General features: G+C 33.5%; 1 protein-coding gene across 1 annotated transcript in view; it reads left to right on the top strand.

The window, feature by feature from the left end:
• The window catches only part of LOC145685611 (uncharacterized), a 171,188-nt gene that overhangs the window by 60,719 nt on the left and 84,407 nt on the right, over positions 1 to 26,062 (top strand). The window contains exons 5-7 of the mRNA XM_081758000.1: positions 20,380 to 20,427; positions 21,437 to 21,454; positions 25,413 to 25,436. Of these exons, the coding sequence (XP_081614126.1) occupies positions 20,380 to 20,427; positions 21,437 to 21,454; positions 25,413 to 25,436 (90 nt within the window). The remainder of the gene's footprint in view (positions 1 to 20,379; positions 20,428 to 21,436; positions 21,455 to 25,412; positions 25,437 to 26,062) is intronic.

Raw genomic sequence — 26,062 nt, forward strand, 5'->3', positions numbered from 1 at the left:
CGTAGTGTTCAATCAGAAACGTCTTCACTGCAGCAGTACTTCTTCTAAAGTGAAGCAGCGCCGATTTCGCACTTCTTATATAGATGCAAAACGTAATCTCGTCCCCAGACGCATTCAGTTTGTAATCTCGCACCCAGGTGCATTTAGTTTGTAATCTCGTACCCAGGGTCATTTATTTTATAGTTTCGTACACAGATATTTTAAAATGTACGTGATTTTTTCTAAATTAGTATTAGTAATATTACGGACAGTGTTAATTATATTACATTATAACAAACACAAAATCATTTCATGATCATTACATAACTTATAAATATCTTGCAACACTTTCACAATTTTAATCGGCACGCTTCATATTGAAACTCTAAACAATCTTTGAATGTGATCTTATAAATGGTATTTTGACGGAACGCTTCATATCTTTTCCGCAACATTTCTAATAGAAACCCGTTAACTTTTGTTTGTTCAATCTCTGTTGGAATCTCATCAGAACAGCTACGCTGTGATCCTACAAATAATTTCGAAAATATTAACATGTATGATCCTACTAAAGAGTTGTTTGTTAAAAATAGTTCTGATCTGTTATCTTATTTCATTATATGAAACTTAATATTACGAATGTAAGTTTATAAAACTAAAAAATACAAAAAAAGTAAAATATAAAAATACAAGAAACAATAACGTAAAACTCAAAATGAAAATGCAGAAAGAAAATATAAACACAATGTTGCAAACTAAAATACAAAAGTAAAATGTAAAAGCACAACTTAAAAAGTGCAAAACTAAAAATGAAAATACAAAAGAAAAATTAAAACAGTGTTGCAACTGAAATACAGAAAGTAAATATGTAAAAGTACAAGTTAAGAATTAATAATGTAAAACGAAAAATGAAATTGCAGAAAGTAAAAAATTTAAAAAACATTGTTGCAAACTAAAATACAGAAAGTATATATGTAAAAGTACAAGTTAACAAACAAATTGTAAAACTGAAAATGTAATTGCAGAAAGCAAAAATTTAAAATACATTGTTGCAAACTAAAATACAAAAAGAAAAATGTAAAAGTACAAATTAAACAAAAACGATGTGAAACTGAAAATGAAAATGGTGAAAAAATTAAAACAGTGTTGCAACTGAAATACAAAAGTAAAATGTAAGAGCATAAGTTAAGAAACAAATTCTAACACTGAAAATGCAAAACGGTGAAAGAAAAAATTAAAACATACTTGCAAACTAAAATACAAAAGTAAAATGTAAAAATACAAGTTAAGAAACAATAATGTAATACTGAAAATGAAAATGCAGGAAGTAAAAATTTAAAAAACATTGTTGCAAACTAAAATACAAAAATGAGAAAGTACAAGTTAAGAAACAAATTGTAAAACTGAAAATAAAAATGCAAAAAGTAAAAAGTTTAAAAACAGTGTTCCAACTGAAATACAAAAATGTAAAAGTACAAATTAAACAAAAACGATGTGAAAAAATACAGCACGTAGTAGGTTAGACTGCATAGCTTTCCCAATTACGTTGCCATTGCCTGCAAAATTTTGGGAAAGCTCACTACGTTTCCAAATGCAGTCTAACCTACTACGTGCTATATTTCATGCATAATATGTGTTTGCATTTTATTATTTTTAGTTTTTTCATTTTCCCTTGCAACACTGTGTTTAGAATTTTACTTTTGCACTTTTATTTTTTTTTAGTTTGCATGTTTTGTTTAACTGGTAGTTTGATTTTGCATTTTCATTTTTAGTTTTGTATTTTTGTTTCTTAACTTGTACTTTTAAATTCTACTTATTGTATTTGAAAACCCAACATTTTGTTTTAAAAAATTTACTTGTGTGTGTTAATTTTTAGACTGCATGATTGCTTTTAACTTGTACTTTTACAATTTCTTTTTGTGTTTTAGTTTGCAACATTGTGTTTTCAAAATTTTATGCATTTTTTAAAATTTTTAGTTTACGTTTGTTTGTTAACTGGTATTTTAAAATTTACTTTTGTATTTCACTTGCAACACTGTTTTTAAACTTTTTACTTTCTGCATTTTCATTTTCAGTTTTACAATTTGTTTCTTAACTTGTACTTTTCATTTTTGTATTTTAGTTTGCAACAATTTTTTTCACATCGTTTTTGTTTAATTTGTACTTTTACATTTTTGTATTTCAGTTGGAACACTGTTTTTAAACTTTTTACTTTTTGCATTTTTATTTTCAGTTTTACAATTTGTTTCTTAACTTGTACTTTCTCATTTTTGTATTTTAGTTTGCAACAATGTTTTTTAAATTTTTACTTCCTGCATTTTCATTTTCAGTATTACATTATTGTTTCTTAACTTGTATTTTTACATTTTACTTTTGTATTTTAGTTTGCAAGTATGTTTTAATTTTTTCTTTCACCGTTTTGCATTTTCAGTGTTAGAATTTGTTTCTTAACTTATGCTCTTACATTTTACTTTTGTATTTCAGTTGCAACACTGTTTTAATTTTTTCACCATTTTCATTTTCAGTTTCACATCGTTTTTGTTTAATTTGTACTTTTACATTTTTCTTTTTGTATTTTAGTTTGCAACAATGTATTTTAAATTTTTGCTTTCTGCAATTACATTTTCAGTTTTACAATTTGTTTGTTAACTTGTACTTTTACATATATACTTTCTGTATTTTAGTTTGCAACAATGTTTTTTAAATTTTTTACTTTCTGCAATTTCATTTTTCGTTTTACATTATTAATTCTTAACTTGTACTTTTACATATTTACTTTCTGTATTTCAGTTGCAACACTGTTTTAATTTTTCTTTTGTATTTTCATTTTTAGTTTTGCACTTTTTAAGTTGTGCTTTTACATTTTACTTTTGTATTTTAGTTTGCAACATTGTGTTTATATTTTCTTTCTGCATTTTCATTTTGAGTTTTACGTTATTGTTTCTTGTATTTTTATATTTTACTTTTTTTGTATTTTTTAGTTTTATAAACTTACATTCGTAATATTAAGTTTCATATAATGAAATAAGATAACAGATCAGAACTATTTTTAACAAACAACTCTTTAGTAGGATCATACATGTTAATATTTTCGAAATTATTTGTAGGATCACAGCGTAGCTGTTCTGATGAGATTCCAACAGAGATTGAACAAACAAAAGTTAACGGGTTTCTATTAGAAATGTTGCGGAAAAGATATGAAGCGTTCCGTCAAAATACCATTTATAAGATCACATTCAAAGATTGTTTAGAGTTTCAATATGAAGCGTGCCGATTAAAATTGTGAAAGTGTTGCAAGATATTTATAAGTTATGTAATGATCATGAAATGATTTTGTGTTTGTTATAATGTAATATAATTAACACTGTCCGTAATATTACTAATACTAATTTAGAAAAAATCACGTACATTTTAAAATATCTGTGTACGAAACTATAAAATAAATGACCCTGGGTACGAGATTACAAACTAAATGCACCTGGGTGCGAGATTACAAACTGAATGCGTCTGGGGACGAGATTACGTTTTGCATCTATATAAGAAGTGCGAAATCGGCGCTGCTTCACTTTAGAAGAAGTACTGCTGCAGTGAAGACGTTTCTGATTGAACACTACGAGTTGCAATTGTAAACACACAACAGCTAGATAAAAAATTACTGGACATTGACATTTACAGTTATCGGAAGATTTGTCAATAAACTTTTAACTGCATCATCTCTATACTGAAAAGGTACAAGAGTTTGTCATTTTCGAGAAAAAAACGTAGTGGAATATATCAAATAGTCTGCATGTATATAACAGAGGCATCACAAATTAGTATAAAAGAAGAAGTTGTATGCTGAAGACGTTCCCTGGTTTTACGTAACTTGAATCAATTAACTTGAAGAATATTTATACACTAGATTATAAATTACAATTACTGGAAAGTAGTTAAGGATTTACGAATAATCTTAGAAGAATATCTACGGTAAACTGCAAAAGTTACGGGAATTTTATCAGTATAGTTATCGGAAAGTATTAGTGCAATTGCCGATAAACTTTCAGCTGAATCGTCGTTATACTGTAAAAGTTGTGGGACATTATCATTTTCAAGAGGAGTTGGTGGCATTGTCATTTCAAAACTTTTAAGTGTATCTTTAATAAGAAGTAATTATAGTGTTCTAACAAATAGTAATTGAAAACTAAAACGTGGGTATCTTACTTAAACAGTAATACAATGGATGGCCGTAATGTGATTTGTACCATGCTGGCAGCACAAGAAGCGCGTGGATACGATAATCCAAACGATGTTTTATTTACATGGGAAGTGTTGACGCAATGCCATGCTACGGGTGCAAGGGTAAGCAATGAAGCTTATTCCAAGCTATTGCAAGCATTGTTCATGCATTTTGGTTGTAATCCTCATGTTGTTTTGGAGAAATGTAAGTCTGCAAAAGATATTATTGATTTATATCATGTAGGCTTCTTTCGCCAAGATAATACGAGGAATTTAGCTCGTGAAAAGTTTATGGAACTTGTGTCTTCAGGGAAAACATTTGGTTTAATTGCAGATGAGTCCAATGAGTTTCTCGGTATTCTTCCTGAGCGTAGCAATAATTCTGCACCAGAACCTGTAATGTATGGTGCTGGAACGGATGAATATTTTCGTATTGTTAATAGTACAACCAAACATTATACTTATTTTGGACTAACAGGAAAGAAAGTTACCATTGAACGTATGCGCACTAATGGGATTTATGACCCTGAAAAATACATTCATTCATTATTTGAATTTGTAAAGGAGCACACGTTAAACGAGGTCGACGAACACATGTACGTTGGCATGACAATAGAAAGTTCTGCTTCCACGATCAAAAAGCCAATATACATATCATGGCGTCAAAAGTCAGAATTAAGTCACGAGGTTTTGTTTCAGAGTATTGAAAATGTTTTAAATAGTAATGAAAATTATTTATTTGGGGATAAAGTAACTTTCAAAATTCATATTGTTGATTCACGTAAAGGTAGGGGTCGATCTATGGGTTCAGCAAAATATAGCAGTCTTGTAACACACCTGGAACAGTGTACTATCCCAATGGAAAAGGATGTGTATTGTCTTCCCAAGAGCATTGTCCTTGGGATGGCTAGGGCTGATCATCGTCATATCCAAGTTTACAAGTTAAAAAATCATCCTAAACGATTGTTAAATCAGGCAAAGGATTTGTGTGTCAATGCTAAAGTTGACATTGAAATCCGTGATGGATGTACTATTGATGATGCGAAAAAGTTCCAAAGTAAGCTAATGCCTCATTACCAAATTGTTATTTACGAAAAGAACCGATCGACTCGAGACTACACTGTAATTTATCCTGGAATACATGCATCAAAGAAAATTTTCATTTTGTATACTGAAGGACACTATGAATTAATTACAAACATTAGAACTCTATTGAACAAAAATGGGTATTGTCAGTATTGTTTGGAAGGATATTATCATACAGAAGATCATAAGTGTAACTTCAAATGTAGGATGTGCGAGAAGTATCACGATGTTTCTAATGCTAATAATGATATTAAACGCGAATGTAGTGATTGTCGCAGACTGTTTTCTTCAGAAGAATGTTTTGCCAATCATAAAACGGTGATTGCTCGCGGAAAGACTTTATGCGAAACAAAAAGAATTTGTGTCCAATGTGGTGATATGGTTGACATGCGAGGTCGTAAGTCTGAACACGAATGCGGTGAACGTTATTGTAAAACGTGTTATACGTTTGTGAACGATGATCACATTTGTTTTGTTCAGGCTGCTACTTTGCAACATGTAGAGGCCTTTTTATATATCATCTTTGATGTAGAAACGATGTTACTTCCTAAAAATGAACAGGGAGAACAAGAACATTACATGAATTTCGTAAATTGTATTCATGCCTGTTACAAGTGTAAGGACGCAAAGCTGGATGATCCTTGCTTTGTATGCGGAGATAAAAATGGTATCCGTTCGTTTGATTTCCAAGACATTGATGGATTTGTTAATCATGTATTAATAACTCGACCAATGTTTAAAAAATCATTATACTTTCCCATAATGGGAGTAATTATGATATGCAGTTCTGTGCTAAAACTTTGATAACGAGCCATCATCATACACCTGAAGTAATAATGTCAGGGCAAAAAATTGTTGAAATGCGTTTAGGACAAAAGATTTACTTCCGTGACACGTATTTGTATATGGGAGTAAAATTATCAAAACTCCCTACAACTTTAGGTCTATCTGGAAATTTGAAAAAGGGAGATTTCCCATATTTATTTAACACTTTAGAAAATCAAAATTATGTAGGTCCGGTTCCCGCTCTTGAATATTTTGATCCTGACTCGCGAAACACGGAAGAAAGACAACAACTAATCGCCTGGCACCAAGAACGTGCTGTTAGCGGCGAGGAGTATGATCTCCAAAAGGAGATGGTGGAGTATTGTCGAAATGATGTCAAAATTTTAGCAGAAGCTGTAATTAAATTTTCAAACTTAATTGAGGAAAAAACAAATGGCATTCAATGTTTTATCGTCGCGCCTACTATTGCTAGTTTGGCCATACTGACCTATCGTATCTTATATTTGCCTAAAGAAATTATTCCAATTATTCCACCCTATGGGTTCGACCATCGTGACCAACAAAGCCTTAAGGGAATGTACTGGTTACGGTATTTAGAACGTACCAGAGGTAATAAAATCCAACATTCCGGGAATGGCTTGGAAAAACGATTTGGGAGGTATAAGGTCGATGGGTTTGAACCTCGAACGAATACAGTTTTCGAATTTCATGGGTGTTTTTTCCACGGGTGCTTGACCTGCTATCCTACACTTTGACACGTGTCTTTGGATTCCACCTCTAAACAAGGTATATCCTTACAAGACCGATATGAAAGAACCACCACGAAAATAGCATTCCTGAAAAAAATTAAATCTTAATGTTGTTCAAATGTGGGAATGCGAATGGGATCATTGGGTGAAGACTGATAAGTCCATGCAGGAGTTTATTCAAACTCACTGTAAGGATCTTTTTGATCATCTAATACCAAAAGATAGTTTCCATGGTGGTCGTACAGAATGCTTTAATGCTTTGTACGAGTGTACCAGCGAGGAAACCGTGGCATATTATGATGTAACATCGTTATACCCTTGGGTGATGGCACGTAAACCATTGCCTGTAGGTAAGCCAAAAATATACAAGGGGCCAGACTTTCCAGACGTGGAAAGTATTCATGGGTTAGTAAAATGCACTGTTTTACCCCCTAATGATTTGTATTTTCCGGTGTTACCATATGCATGTAATGGGCGTCTTTTGTTTGGGTTGTGCCGTACGTGTATAGAAAAAAGTATTGACAATTGCGTGCATAGCGATTACGAGCGAACCTTAACGGGTACGTACTGTACCCCTGAACTCCATGTAGCTTTACAGCTGGGATACAAAATTCTGCAAGTAATTGAAATCTGGGAATTTAACCTGGTTGGCGGCGAGGAGGATAATTCAAATGGTTTGTTTGAAGACTATGTGAATTCCTTTCTTCAAATGAAACAGGAGTCTTCGGGATTTCCTGCTTCTTGCAAAACCGAAGAAGACCAGCAAAAATATATTGCAGACTATTATACCCATGAAGGCATTAAATTAAATTATAATAATATAAGGAAAAACCCGGGATTGAGGTATATTTCTAAAATATTCCTCAATTCACTATATGGAAAATGGGGACAGCGAACGGATTTATCGCAATCTGTAATTGTCGATACTCCGGAAAAATTTTTGACTTATCTATGGGCACCACAATACGAGGTGCAAACTGTATTACCTATTGGAGAGCGGCATCTCATTGTAACGTATAAAAACATTGAGAACAAAAACAAACCATGGAAGTTCTCAAATGTTGTTCTTGCCGCGTTCATCACCTCGTGCGCGCGTCTAAAACTTTATGAATTATTAACAACAGTAGGGCCTGACCGTGTGCTGTACTGCGACACCGATAGTATTATGTTTGTACAGCCACGTAATGAAAAACCTCCGTTTTCCTTGGGTTCCTACCTGGGTGAACTAACTAACGAAGTTCCAGATGGGTGGGAAATTAATGCATTTATAGGAATAGGGCCAAAGAATTATGCGTACCGTTTAAAAGAGGTTGGGACGGACAATGTAGATTATGTATTTAAAATTAGGGGTATAATTTTAAATCATCGTACGCGTGAAGAAATTAATTTTGATCATTTTTATAATCTAATTCACGATAAAGTTGACAGTAAACAGTTAAACAATCCAGGGAGGATTGTTCGAAAGCCGGGGTTTGTCATTGTATCCAGGCCTGAAACTAAAACACATCAAAAAGTTGAAAATAAAAGACGTCGACTTGATCCTCACAGTATGACCGAGTTTAGAACATTACCGTACGGGTATCAAAGTAATATGTGTGTCGTATAATTGATATTATTGGTATAAGTGTTTGATAAATATTTGTATATCTGTTATGTTAAATGTGTCCTAACATAGTGACATAATCATAATAATCTCAGACAGAAACAAATTTCATAAATATTTTCACAGCACTCGTCAATTGGCACTTCCCTACGTGTATATATGTGTATACGTAAATAGTATATTGTTATTGTAAATAATGTAAATATGTAAATATTGTAAATATTATAAATATGTAAATAGCATATTGTAAATAATGTAAATATTGTAAATATTATAAATATGTAAATAGTATATTGTAAATATGTAAATATGTAAATATTCAAATATATAAATGAAATCTTCAATATTGAAAATATACAATAAAAATATCAATATTGAAAAACGTAAATAGAAAACTACAATTATAGGAAATATATAATTATTTATTATATTGAATACTTATAAATATATCGATCACCTAAATATATGTAAATAATATCTCTAATCAATAACATAGCCTACCAGTGTAGAACAAGAATTAATGCTAATATACAAATAACACAAATTTCAAATCCATGTTTTATTTTATACACCCAATAATAGGTATCATATCAAGAAGTATGTGTATTCTGTATAAGATAAAGGAAGAATACATATACTGTGTCATATCAAGTATTTACCTATCACTTTTACATGGTTTAATAATACTTTATGTGACGTTCAAACCTTTATACAAAATATTGGTATCTTATAAATAAATATGGTATTCTATATAAGATAAAGGAAAAGAATACATATGGTTCATATAAGGTTATTTATGTGACAGCATACAATAAATCAGTATGTACTGCAAACCCTGATGACGTCATAATGCCTTCTACAAGGACGCACAAATAAATTATTTGCAAATTAAAAATGGTATATGTGGTTAAAATACAACCGAGATATGTCTAACAAGCACTTACATACGTAAAAAGTCACAATATATATCTCAACTATACATTTAAGACATGGTTAAATCAGTTACATACGTCAAGCACCACAATATATAACAATACAAAACAAACAAAGGATACATTATGCAAGGCATCATTAAAATCATCATAAGTGGTCCTAACAATCGTGTCAAGGCAAGGTTACTTGTATAATAAGTCACAATATATGTCTACAGTACAATCGATAAGGTAAAAGCTATTCGTCCATCATTATACCAATAGGAACCAAACATTACGTTGAAGATAATGCACATGCATAAAGAGTCACTATATATAAGTCTACAATATAAATCAATATTAATACAATACAAACACTTCAGGTGTTTGCCTTCAGCTAGCATGCCCCAAAGAACCCTACATTACGTTGAAGATAAGGGTACATGCATAAAGAGTCATAATATATAAGGCTGCAATGCAATCCAATATTAATACAATACAAACACTTCAGGTGTTTGCATTCACCAAGCATGTCACCAAAGAAGAAGTTATGCAACCCTACATTACGTTAAAGGTGACTGTAAAACACTTACATGGTTACAAAACAATATGCATGCACCTGTCCATATCAGGCAAAACACATATACATACATCCATTACCAAAAAGTACTTATATACATACGTCATTTGTGATTCAACTGTGTTTCGTACACCCAAACATCATTAAAAGATCGATAAAATCCCCTATCATTCAGTGAAAAGACCATATAAATGCATAAGATACTTTTCTTAGAGTTCTCTCCGTTTCCTCCCACAATATCTGGGTATGTGTGTACAATATATACTAATCTATACGATACATATCATAATATACCGCTAAATAAACGCTAAATACGAAAAAATCATTCTTTCTAACCCTTTCATTACCAACTAATTAATATTCATGAATAATTAATTCATTAATCTAATTTATGCAAAAATATTTTAAAGAAATCTTGTTTGGCTGCAAAGAAGGAAAGAAGACTCTGGTCAGGTAAAGATTTTATTGTACCCCTCATAAACCTAAAGGCAGGTATCAGGTTTATTGCACCCTGCAATAAACATAAACTCAGGTAAAGAAGGGACGATCTTCCTTACCCTCGAGTGGCAGGATCATAAAACAAGCTGGTTGACAGGGGACAGGCCAATTGAAAAGGGATCTTTAAGCCGCAAAGAACCTCCTTCAAGCAATGGTAATCAAATTATCATTCGTTCTTCGTTCTTGCCTAGTCCCTCCTCTTTCCTTTTATTATTGGTTTCTACAAGTTTTGGGTTGGAATAAAAAGTTGTAAATCCATTCTCCAAGTCTGGTTTTTCATTTGCTAGAGTCTTTCTATACAAGTTAACAAGCTCCACCTCCTGCCTCAAAGCTCAAACAAGTTAGAACAGAAAGAACTACCTCTTACCAGGCTATATTCTCCTATCTCCTAAGAACCAAAAACAGCTTATAATTCATGCAAATTTAAACATAAATTAATACAAATTAACATACTTGATTAGATTTTCATCCTCTATTCAATCAATATGGTCTCTAGACATAATATAAATATTTTATCTACCTATCAATAAAAATATCAATAACCAATACTACAACACAACAAGGACACTTTGTTCTTTCAACTACCAGTTAAGAGGCCTCCCTACAATGATTTAAATATTTTACCTTTCCATCCTATTATCAAAAATTTAGTCTATCAAAACATTCAACCCTTGCGTACGTGCATCCAGTCACGTAGGCATTCCAACGACATTCCTGTCCTGAATAAAAAAATTAACATACAGCTGCGCTCCCTAAACAATTCCTTCTGTGTACATGCATCCAGTCACGTAGTCATTCCAACTACTTCTCTGTCACAAAGGATAAAGGAAGCCGGCATGTCATTGACCCTAATTTATTACATATACACATCTGCGGCATCCATTGTTCCCACCTGCGTACGTGAACCCTCAAGGATAAACGACATTCCTCTTAACAAAAGGCCTATTGCCAACACTCACCCTAATTTGCATAACAAAGGACGCACATTACGAAAATTATCTACTCCGTGAACAAAGGAATTCCTAGCATTCTTTCATGCACCTGGGTCTCCTTCCTCCCTCCCTTTCCAGGTAGTTTCTTCAAGTTCATTCACCTGTTCTCCTTCATCGCTTGAGGGAAGGACAAAAAAGGGAAGGAACAAGTTTCTTTAGAGGCGTAGGAAGTTAACTTTGTATTCTCAACCATTTGTGTGTTTCCATCAAAGGTTACCAACTTAGATCTCAAAGTATATTATCAAAAATATTTTACAATAATTTTTTGTTGTATGGCAACACTGAAAATCACTATAAATATGGCAAAAATATGATAAAAATCACCAAAAACAGTATAATATTATCATAAAATCACCATAAATTGTATAAAATCACCATAATTTGTACCATAAAATAGGATAAAATTAGTAAAATTTTAATAAAATAGTGCAAAAACAGATAATTTTATTTTAGGGGTTGGCAACACATTTAGGACATATATGCAGTCTCAACTACTTACGAAACGTTTCATAAAACGTCTTGTCTCATGTCTCGAAAAATACAAACACAGTTTCTGAATTTGCTTAAAAATTTATTAACTCGGAATAAATTATTTGCCTTCGAAATGTATACCATCTTTTATTATTTCAAATGATCCAAATGATTCAACGTTTCAAACCCTACAAAGAACAGGGAATACCTAAAGCACTTTTTAAAAATGATTCTTACAAACAGCTTTCACTTCCATTTTTCAATCGATTCAAGTTTAATTATTTTGTGATAGTGCTCGAGATTCAAATACAATGTATAGCGTTCATTGAGATCAGTGTTTCAAAAGATTTTATTCCGGGGGCTGGTGGAGATATCTACGTATAAAAATCCTTTAATAGAAGTACAAGTACGCGTAGAAGTGGCAATTTTATCAGTAACTAACTATTGTTTCATGGTCTTTCTCGTTCCGAACCAAGACAGAAACGTGTCAGCCTTTCTCGATACTGAGTTTTGAAAAGATTCTGATTTGACAATAAAATTTATCTTTTTTATCCTTTTATGATGTTATTCGAAGATAAACCATTTTTTAAATGGGAAAGTTACATAGGCCTTCTTATTTGTTGAAGTGGCGCCAGGGGTTCTGAAAAAAGGATATCAGAATAAATGGGGGAATCTTGCCTTTCGTCTGTACTGACGGTATTGACAAATGTTCCTATCGAAGTAATTACGGGTTCAGTCGAAACTAAGCAGTCGTTGCTGGAAGATTGCAGTCGTGTTGTGTGTTGTGCTCTGTTAACTAAACTTGGTTAAAAGTTATAATTTTAACCACTTGGTTTGACAGCTCTTTTGTGAGCCTCAGCCTTTCTGGCGTTGCCACGAGACGAGACAGAACCATTCGATACTAGACGAGACGGACACATCTTTTCTAGACGAGACGACACAGCCAGAAGTCTCGTCTTGTCTCGTTTCGTCTCGTGGCAACACTAGACTCTCTACATATATCAGTGCAAGGTATGACAACGTTCCTCACGGAGCACATGTTAGCTCTGAGCCTCTTTCTTTCACCGATGTTTGTTTACGTAGTAGATGAATATATAGAGAGTAACAAAAGGATGAGATATGCAGATTCTTCTGAAACCACATTAAAATTGTAGCAGTATTTGGAGCTTGTTATAAATGGATTTACCGGGGAACTAAAATAATTCTGGGAACTGATCATACAGCATTGATATAAATAAACATGGAAACAAGTAAATACAAAGAACTGAAATCGTGAATTGTTTTCAAAATACAGAAATCTCGAAGGAATATCTGTTTAGGCGGCTTTAATTGTAAAGGAATTTTGAATAAATTTGCATCCCCTGAATTCTTATACATAAAAAATAGAAATCTTTCTTTTAGCGTACGAATGAGATGCTTTAGGAAAATAGGTTAAGATAATTAAAATGATACTGTCCTTTCAAAATTTAAGGGGAATACCATGATCGAAAAAGCATGAGTCAAACTATAAAGGTCAGTGGTAGCTTTTGTCATTTCTTACGACCACTATACGCACCTTATTGCGAAAAATTTATTGGTATTATAAAACCGATATCATTCAATAAATGTCAAATTTAACAGATCTTGAGAGATGAAATGACAAAAATTGGCATTACCTCTGTCGCATAAGATATTCTAGCTTTGGGACCCATGCTATTATATGACTTTCACGATAAGTGACAAGGAGAATATAAATCCCAAGTTCAAAACGTAAGGAAAGAATCCGGCTGTTCGTGCTTCAAATTATGAAAAATGTACCAAAATGGTTGAAATTATGATTTTGTATTTCTTTACGAGAAAGAAGAATAAAAGTAAAAAAATGGAACAATTCTAATCATGTATGTATAAGTCCACTATCTTCTTCAAGTTAGTAAACTAACTTCAAGTGTTTCAACCATTTTTGACACATAACTCGAAAACTTTTAGAGATATTAGAGGCAAGAATACGTGGTTGATAATGAGCTTTTTAATTATGTCACAATACTTTTGGACTTTACCTTATGAGAAATGGCATATTCCAAAATTAATTCAGTACCACCCTAACCTGAATTTTACCAAATGATTAGCGAAAGTGATACGGTGTGCATCGTCCAGGGATTAATTCCCGGTGTGGCACTCAAACATTTCTGTGTTGACCAAATATCGAGAGAAAAGTTGGGAAACTAAAAGATAGCGGACTTCAATCTAGACAGCCGGCGACGTTGGGTGTGGTTGTGCTTACTACTAACATAAGCCCGCTGCAGGCTCAGATCACAAGGGACTGTTGCGCCAGGATTATATATATATTGGTGTTATTATTTTACCTTACATTCTCTCAGTAGCGTAAGTAAGGACGAATAGGCCTCCCCGCAAAAATGTTAAACGGACCCCCTCTTTCCACATTCATGAGTCATGTAAAATTTACAGAGAACAGTTTTGACTTTCTATGTTCTATCTAGTGAGTCACAACTTGCTCTTATGCAAAAATATGCGCATTATTATTATTATTATTATTATTATTATTATTATTATTATTATTATTATTATTATTATTATTATTATATTGTGCTATAGTTTTCGTCTATTCTGCTATACCAAATGAAGCTCCCAGCCACTTAGTCACCTTGATATATCGTCGTCCTTCCCCATTCAAGGCACAAGCATCACACTTACTAATCGAGTGAGATTCTTGTCGTGTTTGGCGCGCGGTTGTGTTATGCCTTGTAGCTCTTATCTCAGCCCGATGATTTCATTCAAAAAGTAGCGAGTGGTCATAATGTTTTCGCTGGTCAGTAAAAGTTTTGTTGGCATTTAATTTACTAAATAATCGCTCAGGTGTTACCGTCTTCATAGGTAAAAATGAGATATAGTTGGAACATCACATAAATTTTAACATCTTAACATTATAAAGTTTAACTTCGAAACTGAAATGGGCCTCTTTCTGTTCTGGGCCTCTCAATGTTGCGGGCCCTGCAGGCCCTTTAGTTGCGCCACATCATTCTCTCTACTCAGAAGGATAGGGACAAATAGAAAAGTAAAAATTCATTTTGTCCATTTTTCATGCATCATACACTTCAGAAAAAAATCATATAATACTGATATGTAAGAAAATATTAGTATTGTTTGTTTGTTTTCTGTATACAAAGGACCATTTAGGTTCTTCTTATCTCATATTCTGGTAATAATCAAAAAAAGAAAAGAGTTTCATGTGATAAACGTACGAAAGATAATTTGTCAACGCGATGCGAATGACGTTCTCTGCAACCTAATTTCCGTTTTTCGTACAAAAACTCTATTCCTACCTGCAAAAAGAAAAGATTTATGTTACTCATCAATGGTTGAGGTTTTGCCCTGCGGCTGAACAACACGGCTTGTATAAATAGACTCTGACTGACTGCAGGTGCACGAAAAAAAAAAAAACTATTGGATTCCTCTCCCCGCCCACTTCAAGTGTGGATATCCTGGACACATTCAAACTGAGCGGTACGATCTTTCAGTTCTTTCCAGTAGAGGTGCCAGCAGTGATTGCTAAATGAAAAAGTGAGCATCTGGTGGCGAAAAGGCGAAGTGCTCGGACAAGGGGGAGTTCACAGGAACCTTAACCGCTCGAAGTCACCATAGCGAATCTCCCTAGTCTCTTCGGTAAAGTTTTTGGGCTCGCCTCAAAGCTGCCACTTTTCTTATGACGGTGGGTTTTTCCGTGAGAGGGAGTTTTCACCACAGGTCGTTGGCCAGTTTGACCCCATTACTGCACCTTGTTCGCTTTACACGTTAATTACATAAATGTGCAGCTTTATATTTAAATTCCGGCACTTGCTCTATTGTCTGGAAGGATAAACCTTTCTACTGATATGCGACACTTATTATAATTTTGAAAAATAAACACAAAAATTAAATAGAAACAATATGTACTATCTTGTCACTTGAGTTCTCCACACTCACTCTCCAGGCTTAGCAGATGCTGCCTCCTGGCGGGTTTTCTGAAAGGTATCTCACCTGCATGAGGAGTTTTTGTAATTTGATGTAGTTACCAAGTTTTCAATGTTTTTGGGTGAACTAAACATTCATTTGTATGCGACACATTAATAAAAGTAACTATATATACATATTATTATCTGAAGTGCTGCCATTGCGTAGTTAATTCATTATAAATGATTTTGTCGTGTTCAGTGCTGGTTTTCTACCCAGGACACTGTCTGCTTAGGCATGATCTACGTCGATATTACGGGTAGCAGGCATCTCCCCCTATTTAAACTGCTGAAGTTGTCACCAAGAATTGAAATAAGCATTTTTCTTATAAATTGACAACATATAACAGAATACGACTAACCTATACTATATGGTACTATTACGGGAAATTCAAGAAAACTTACATCAATAAAGAATTATTTGCGGAAGCATATTTACAAACAGGGGTGAAGGCTTCTAGGAGGAATAGCTCCCTCTCTACATCTCTCATACAAAGCAGCTTGGAACACAGACTAGAATACATACAGACAAGCAACTTCCAATATGCGCTATTGAAATCAGTTTGAATCGTCTACACAGCGAAAGAACCAATCAACGCTGTCGGTGGGCGGGATCAGTGTCGTCATGTGTGGATGGCGCTGGCATCGGTCTTGGAACGTCGCGTCATGGGTTGTCATAGTACCCGGCGGATTGTTTTCGTCTGCTTCGCATCTCAGTGTTAGTCACTTTTTTGTACTGTCTCTGGACTAGACGTTACATTACAGCTTTTTTTTAAAAAAAATATTAATAGATTTTTCTTTCTTTTAAAGAGTTCAGTTGAAACTATCTAAGTTCCGCGGAAGTACGTGAACAGAAAAAGCTACCCTAGCGAAAATCTCGCTACCCCAGTCTGTGGTTACTTTCGAAATTTCCACGTAGGTGATGTCAGATCGATTTGTTAGTTCCGTCGTCGTGTTTTAGAGGCGCTACTGTAGCCAAGTTTCCAGATTTTCGCTGAGTTTGCGGTCTGTATATTCTAGTCTGTGGCTTGGAAGTTCAAAATTATAGATCCGCCCTGGCTGGCGAATGAAATCGTTACAAACCAAGCTATCGTGGATATATGTGTGAAAACTGGACAGTTTCGTACTTTTTGACACTTCTTAGTATTGGGGATTATCACATGTATCCATGAAATTCTGCAGTACTCTTGTAACAATAGCTGCTCGCGACATCGGGTCTCCACGTTACAATGTCTCCTACCATAGCAATATTGACCATTCTTCCTGTATTGCTTTAGGTATCTCAGATGCAGCGAAATGTACTTATAACTTGGTTGTTACGGTTAGCAACTATGCTCCATATGTTTCAATCCACACATACTGTTCTTGCCGTGGACAAAGACTCTTCTCTTTAAACTCTTTTTTTTTCTATGCTGCACTTTCAGAGAGAGAGAGAGTTTTTTGAAACTTCATATAAGTTTTGATATAACATTTTCTAGCTAGCGTAAAGCTTTACATTGACTCTATATTGGAATTTATATTCATCATTAATAAAGTATTAGCTTAGTTCTATCCTTCACACATAAATCAACCTAAATGTACATTATCGCTTCCACAACTAATCCTTTATTTTAACTACCTTTACCTATAATTAAACTATCGATATGCAAACTATGTAATTACCCTATATGTAAATTACGAAAATATTTATATGCAAACAATAATATTCATATGCAAAATATATTTAAATATGATGTATGCTCGATACACTGACCACCCACCGTGTCCCACTGTGACCCACCACCTACCGTGACCCACTGCGACCCACCACCCACCGTGACCCATTGTGACCCACTACCCACCATGACCCACTGCGACCCACCACCCACCATGACCCACTGCGACCCACCGACTCAGTACCGACGCACTCTGCTCACTGCATTGCAGACAGTATCTTCTGAAGAGTGGTAAATTTGTCTGCATTTTACTTTCAAGACTTTCATTTTCCTTCCTTTTACATTTGTTTTTGTCTACTTACCAGAGGTGAGTATATCTAAGTGAACAAAAGAACTTCAGGCACTTTTGGGTATTGATATTTATAATTGTAATAACAGCAATAGGAATTATACTATTACTTGGCTTTCGAGGCCTGAGAGTTTTTAGAGGAGCTAACTACTGAAAAAATACATTTTTGAATCACTGTAATATATAAATTATTATATAAAAAATTGAATGTAACTGTGTGTGCCTGATCATTACGGCCAAATTGCAAAGTCAAATGAAATGACTTTTGGTGTATAGTTAGTCAAAACTGGGATGTTATATTGCTCTCATATAATACATATCTTAAGGAGGTAGTGACTATCCGAATTTTTGTGAAAAAAATTCAGTATCTCGCAAGCCGTTAAACTTACGGAGCTAAAATTCAGTGTATTAATTCTTTATTGAAAATAAACAGAATATGTCCTAGCATTTTTTAAAATTCTCGTTTATGGGGGGGGGGGGTATTTCTATATATGGAAAATTGGTAGTGAGTTGGTTTGTAAAAATGATCGAAAACGATTGATATTAGCTAATAAAAAAGTTCAGAAACAAAAAATACAGTGTTTCGCTTCATATATCCATTGTTTTCTACTATAATAATTGCTGAAGCTTATGTTTATTATATGGAGCGCTTACACCACAGGGCAGTCGAGAAAAATAGACACAAAATTTGTACTGTAAGCTTAATTACACGGAAATTTTAAGTTTGGATTGTACGCATAATTATATGGAAAATTTTAAACTTTTTTTCCTTTACGTTGGTCCACTTACTTTGATTTGGAACTTTGAAATTTCATCCTTTTTTCCACTGAAAAGTATCGATAATGCAACAAGAAAATAATTATACTGTGATTATTTAATTGAAATTCATCGTAATTTGGTCGATGACAAACAGCAATGTGGTAATTGAAGGGGAAGGAAGAAAATTCCCATTCACCTCTGAACATTTCCCTGGAAACTCGTTCCCTTTCCCTTTCTAGAGGGGGGGGGGGACTTGGTAATGACATCAAACCTTCATGTGTAATTACAAAAATTAAATTTATAAACAAATAAGAAATCATCAGTTTATAATTCTTTAATTGATAATTCATGCACAAGATTTTTCCTATCGAAGGTGTGATAGATGAAGTTTCTGTTCTCCATGAGTCGACATTGCTAACTGAGATGGTCGATATGAAAAAGATGTTGTATGGTGATAGAGAGGTGATACTTCTTGCTGAGTATTTCGAAACTGACCGAGAAAAATCGTTATCAGACTTAAGTCTAACAAGCAGATTGTCGATGAGGAGTTGCAAAAATCGAGTAGAAGTATTATCAATTTCCACGACAGAGTGCGAACGGGGATTTCCCCTTATGAATTTACAGATGACTGATATTAGAAATAGACTAAGTGCTCAAACATTGTCTAACTTGTTGTTCATCAATGTTAATGACTCATCACTAGACAAGCTCAAAGTAGACGAGCTAGTTATTTCTGGGCTGAAAGATGGACATCATCATTCCTCTGCGGAAAAAGTTCTGGAGGCCAACAGGAAATAAACCCGATTTCAGATTTGTTTTAAGGTGGCAAATTACAAGTTATGGAAAATGTATACTTGTATTACTAATGGCTTATTTGTGTTATTCAACTTTGTACCTAATTTTTAATAAGCCTCTTCTTTGTTGTTTATAAACTAGAAGGTAAACTACTTTGAAAAGATACTCATAATAATTGCAATTATGCATATTTGTAACTTGAATTTAACGTGGTGTTTTAGTGATTAAGCATACTTTATGGAGATGCTCTCACAGAGGACACCTTTACTTGGACACCTTTATACGCTATGAAAAACTGATTTTTCAAGTCTTTTGTGATAAAAGAACTTATAAATCATAACCTTTTCCATATTGTACAGGGGTATTTTCCTGTGAATAGAAGTTCCTTTTGGAATGCGTTGAGAAATCAACACTTGCAAGAATACTCTCCTAGTACAAGTATATTTTAAGCACACACTAATTCCCTACCACCACCTCGAAGTGCTTCAATTTACACACTGACAAACACTTTACCATTTGATATCGTAGAGGTCAGATCCAGCTTTATTGTAACAGAGTGGTGCTTGAGCGATTGACCGTAGAAATTCAAACTCCGATTAGTGACAATTTCAATCTTGTTTTCTTACAAGCGTAAACTCTTTAGTCAGTAGAGAAGAGGCCTGGATCATGTGTCAGAGTTAATGACGATGGATTTTGGTGAGTCAGAGTAGATCACAGTGGATGCGAGTGTTTCATTGTGGGTGGTGGGTCCGGTGGGTCACAGTGGGTCACAGTGGGTGGTGGGTTACAGTGGGGTCATGGTGGGTGGTGGGTCAAGTTTTCATTGACCCACGCCAACTCTGGTGGTAACCCTAGTTTCCAGATATGTAGCAACAAAAAGAAAGAATCTATATACAAGTAGAAAAATAGACAGATAAAAATTAGTGTTTTATGTGCATTAATATATTATAATATTTGCTTTTCAGAACGACTGGACATGAATTTGAAAAATGGGTTTGATACTGTCAGTCAAGGTATGCCAGAGAGATCAGTTACTGTTTTTTTGTTAACTAGGACTTTTATTCATGTGAACTTATTTCCTTTACCTCATAATCTCCAATATCATACCTCACTGTATTACTTGTGGCTATTTATTTATTTATTTATTTATTACGTAGGCATAAACATATAACATAGCTTCTTACATTGCTTATAAATAACAATATAAATATTATAATGTAGAAAAAAGCAAAGAACAATAATTTTTGAAATGATCAAAAAATGTATGAAAAGATTGCGATCTTGCCCAATGATTAGTTTTTCGATCACGGGCCACAAAATTTTTAAACGACCTCCAAACCGAGTTTTCTTTTTTTTTTTTTTACGAAATAAGCAAATCATACTGAATTAAGTGATGGTTTGAGTTTGGCTACCCTATATGTAGCTCTTTAGATATAAGGCCTACAAGAAAATTTTTGATTCATTATACTGGAGTTTTTGATCCAAAAAATAGTAAGGAAAGAAAAAAAACATGAAAATAAAAAACAAAAGATCCATGCCAATGAGTCAGCGTACAAAAGAAGTTATGCATGATCGTTATGAATTATTTGATACAAAAATTTAATAAATTTAACTCGCAATCTGAAAATAAGACCAATCCTATCGTTCAATTTGTAATACAAGCTGAGCTGAGCATTTTAATAATGGGTGCATCTGCATATACATGATGAGTAATGCTTCTCGGCCTAGATATGTGAAACAGGAATGATATCTTGGTATTTAAAAAGTAATGTATTGCAAGAATAGGTTACATCCCCACCTTCAACTCTACCAAAACTAGACACGGCGGAAATCTACCACGTGAGGTTTTACGTCTATAAAGCAAAATATCTCCGTCCATTTCAAACTAATGATAAAAATTGCCTATATAAATTATGGAAATAAAACCAAGATGGTGCTAACATGCAACAACCTTAACCTATTTAAAAAGTTTCATTCCAAAACGAGATGCCTAATTTTTATTTCGTTCTTTTTCTGTGATAGATATGGATGACGAGACACGTAAGTTACCATTTAATGTTTTTAGTTTATTTAATGTGTAACATATTTGGCTTTGTAGATATATTGGTTAATTATGATAAGAGGAGTGAATTGTATTTACATCGACTGCCAGCAGTTCTATACCGTTCATCACACATTGTTAGGGTCATCAAGTTCAGGAGGCTCAAGTGGACAGGTCATATAGCCAGAATGGAAGAAAGTAGGAACGTTTTCGATGGAAATCCAATCGGGAAAACGACCATTAGGAAGATCTAGGCGCAGATAAGAGGACAATATTAAGATGGATCTTGAAGAAATAGGAATACGAAATAGAAACTTGATCCAGTTGGCTAAGGACAGAAAGTCAATGGAGAGCCTTTATGAACGCGGCATTGAACCTCCGAGTTTCATAGGCCGTAGAGTTAGTCAGCAGTACTTCCACTTTCCCTTCCAGACATTACAAGTAAAAACTTTTGCACATTGTAAGATTCATAAACCATTCTCCACAAACCAATTTAAACGCAATAACTTAAACATTGTAGCTAGTTGCACATAGCATAAGGAATAGATGGAACAGCAGGACAAGATCTGCTGTTTAAACAGTGCTTTATCCAGTCTTTTCGGTTTCGGAGGTTGGGGGTTGATCTAATGTTTTAGGGGGATATCATATTCATCACTTACATGCTACACCTATATACAAATTGGGGGAGCGGTGGCTCAGTGGTAAAGCTCTTAGCTCTGGTGCGAGGGGTCCCTGGTTCGAGCCCTGGTCCATGAGATTTCTCGAGGTACTCCCGTTTCCTCCCACTTTCTCATTCCACCAATTCTTCCATGATCATTCATTTGCCTCAATCATCGTCTCCCTTAGCCTAATAGGGCATAATCATGGGACGTTAGACTGAAATATGTCATTTATGTCATGACCTATATATAAATTACACTGGTATACAAATTTTGATCAAGGTCGTGCTTATGTTGGTTTTTCGTCGGTTTCTTAATGATTTGCACCCGCTGAACACGAATATGGCAGTTATTTCCCGGTAATGTCAAAATTTGTGATGATATAAGCATATCAGATTTTATTAAAACAATAACATATTATACAATTGTATCTTATGAGAACATTGAACTACAAGCATAACACAAACATTGTAGTCGTGCTTCTGTTGATTTTTCATTGTTTTCTTAATGACTTGTACTTGCTGAACACGAGTATGGCAGTTATTTTCCCGTAATGTCAAAATTTGTAATGATATAAGCATATTAGATTTTACTCAAACAGTAATATATTATACAATTGTGTCTTAGAGGAACATTGAACTACAAACATAACACACACATTTTGGACATCAACTTTTTGGGTAACAAAAATCTGCATAATACCTAAATACCAAAATATATGAATATTACATTTATAAAAAATATACAAAAGTACTTGAGATTGGAGGAAAGTCTTCATCAAGTACTGGGATTCCGTAATCAAAAGTGAAGGTTAGTGGTTCTCTTTCTTTTGAGGGAAACGTTCACTTCGTCACGGATTAACCTCCAAATATAATCACCCATCATTGCACAGTCCCACCTTCCTTGGTATTTGCTTTCCATTACTTGAATGTCCTTATGGAAACGTTCCCCTGCTCTTCGCTAGCATCTCCTTAATTCTCCCTAAAGAAATCCAAGTGTGAATGAAGCATATGTAATTTTAAAGACATTCTACATCCCATTGCTCGATATTGATCAATGAGTGTCTTAACTTGGTGATCAAACGCTTCACTTCGGTTATGCACCAGAAATCCCGTCACCAATTTATGAAAGGCCTCCCATGCGTTTCTTTCCAACTCCGTCATTTTTTGTTTAAGTGTAGCACTATTAAGCATGACATGAATCTGAGGCCTTGTGAAAATGCCAACCAGAACTTTTGCCTCTGCTAAAGTTGGAAACATTTGTTTGATTCATTGTAGGGCAGGCCCAGAGCTTTCACAAATTGTTTTGCCAATCCCAACTTAATATGTAATGTTCGCATGAGAATCTTCTCCCTGGGCAGTAATGCTTCATTTATCACATTATGTGTTCCTGGAATAAGCTCCATTCTTTCAGGCCATACGGTTTGATCATAATGCTGGTTAGTTGTCCGACTGTCACACAGACATAGAAAGCAGGAATATTTAATATAACCACTTTGCAACCCAAGAAGAAAACCAATAATTTTGAAACCCCCACACACGTCCCTTCGATGTTCCTCATATTTAGTTTTCTCCAACATCAGCTTCACACTTGAATAACTCTATTTAATCAATTTACAATTCTGCTATGTATCTTTAGAATCTATATTCTCTGTTTCCTACTCCGAACAATTATCTTTAAAACAAATGCGATACTACTAGCGAGTATCGAAATAAAAGCATGCAAATTGCTATGCATAAATCAGTATAGGAGAAAAATAAAACATGCTTATATCACTGAAAATATTGACACTACATAAAAATAAGTGCCAGATTCGTGTTCGGGGAGTCAAAATACATAAAAATTCATCAAGAAATAATAATAAGCAAAATTTTGTATACCAGTGTTATTTAAATAAAAAAATGATTTAAATAAATAAAAATATCAACTAGAATGATTTTTCTTGGAAATGAATCGTGACTTTTTTTCAACCCTGCTTTGCACACAATCTACATCCAATCTCCATGTTTCTATAGCCAGCACCGTTATAAATTTCTCGTCGATAACGGCTGTCTCATTAACATTCTATTATCTTGTAATCAGCTCAAATTTAAGGTAATTCTACTCTTCGATAACTCTTTGTTACACAAAATATTGAATAATTCACAACAGAAATTGATATTTAGGTACATACCATTGTAAATTAAGAGGCCATTCCTTACAGAGGTACAAAATATAAATTTCGTTAGAAATAACTTTATTCATAAAGAAAGACAAAATGATCAAATTGATGACTTTTAAGTGCAGTTGTGTAAAAAATACTAGTTATCACCTTAAATTAAGTTATAAAAGCTAAACAGTACAAGGTATCGCTAACAATATTTTGAAATGCATGTATTGAAGGTTTGAAACATTTTGCACTTTGTTGTTTCTTCAAAAAATCAGATCAATGGAATCAATTAATGCAAAAAGAGCTTCAGTCAAACAAACTAAGTTTTGAGGAAAATAAGAAAAAAATTGTAGTTTTGAAACGCCTTGTAGATAAAAATTACATTAATTGAATGCTGCATAAGAAAACCATTTTTATGCTCATTGCCATGATGAAAAAAAAAAAAATGGTTTCCGCTATGAACTGAAGCCCTTCTTGCATGTAAAGTCTAGACGAAGCCCTGTATACATGTAATTTTATTTAGTTGTTATTTTTTCTCTTTTTTAATTGTTAACAAAACTGTGTTAAGACTTTTGTTTGCCAGGTTCCAGACGTTGCAGGTCTACCAACCGAATGGGACGAAATCCATAGCTATTGCCACTAACATGTAGAACAAATATAATTCTTCATGCAGAAAGGGCTTCAGTCACTGCCTCAAATCCATGCTACCTAAAACAGTCGAGGTTGACATCTGTTTATAAAATGTTAAACCAATGAAACTAAAGCTCTTTATGCATAGAAACAGAAGTTTACCCAATAGGAACAAAAATCCGATGTTAACTCAATTTTACCATTTCGGTGAAGCCATTTTTGCATGAACTAATTCAATTATCTTTTATTTTTTTTTTAAAAAAAGACTATGTTTAGGAAAAATAATTGTGTTAGTTATTGTATCTTCTATCTGTTGATTATCTCAGCATTTATGCAAAAATTGAAATAAATAAAATATTTTTACCAAATTATACGGTAAAAAAATCTTTTTATGTTTCGCTGTATATTCCGCAAATATACTGCATATATTTAATAGATTGAACACTTTGCATAAATTAATAATTCATGCATAAGTATAATATCAAACAATGGATTTTTATGTATTGATATTCTTTCTAGATTTTGCAGATGATATTGACATGGGTATGTAAGTCTAGTCTACTCAGAACTTCATAGTTTTTTTTTCAGTTAGTTTAGCGTTTCTTTTCTGTTCTGAATTCGTATTATGAATACAGATCCATAATCCTACCGAAGATGAAATCCCCAGTTTTATGTGCACAGAAAATATAGTAATATAAACTAGTTTATTCCATATTATATAGATACATGGATCCCAAATTTTTAGATTAAAACACCAGAATGCTCTATGAAAATTTTTAGTATATTCATATTTATACATTTACTTTTCGCTGAAATACCAGAAGTATTCAAAACAATAGGCCAATACTCACCAGAAGTGACTGACAGCGATTAGATTAATTCTATTAATTTAGTATTGATGACTAATGAAAGCAGGGTTTTTAAAATATCGCGACAATTATATTATCTCATGGTTTGGAGAAAAATCGGGACATTTGGAGTTTTGATCAATTTTTGTGGGGATAGATGACAGAACTATTAGTTAAGATCTAATAGAGAGATAGATCTTATTAATAAATAGATCAAGATATTTAGAGTATTTAATGTATAGTAAATATTATACACGATTAATATAAAACAATGATTAAAATTAACAATAAAGCATAATTTGAAAAAAATAAAGCCTAATT

This window comes from Thermobia domestica, chromosome 5, assembly GCF_964235325.1.
Source record: "Thermobia domestica chromosome 5, izTheDome1.hap1.1, whole genome shotgun sequence".
NCBI classification, from domain to species: domain Eukaryota; kingdom Metazoa; phylum Arthropoda; class Insecta; order Zygentoma; family Lepismatidae; genus Thermobia; species Thermobia domestica.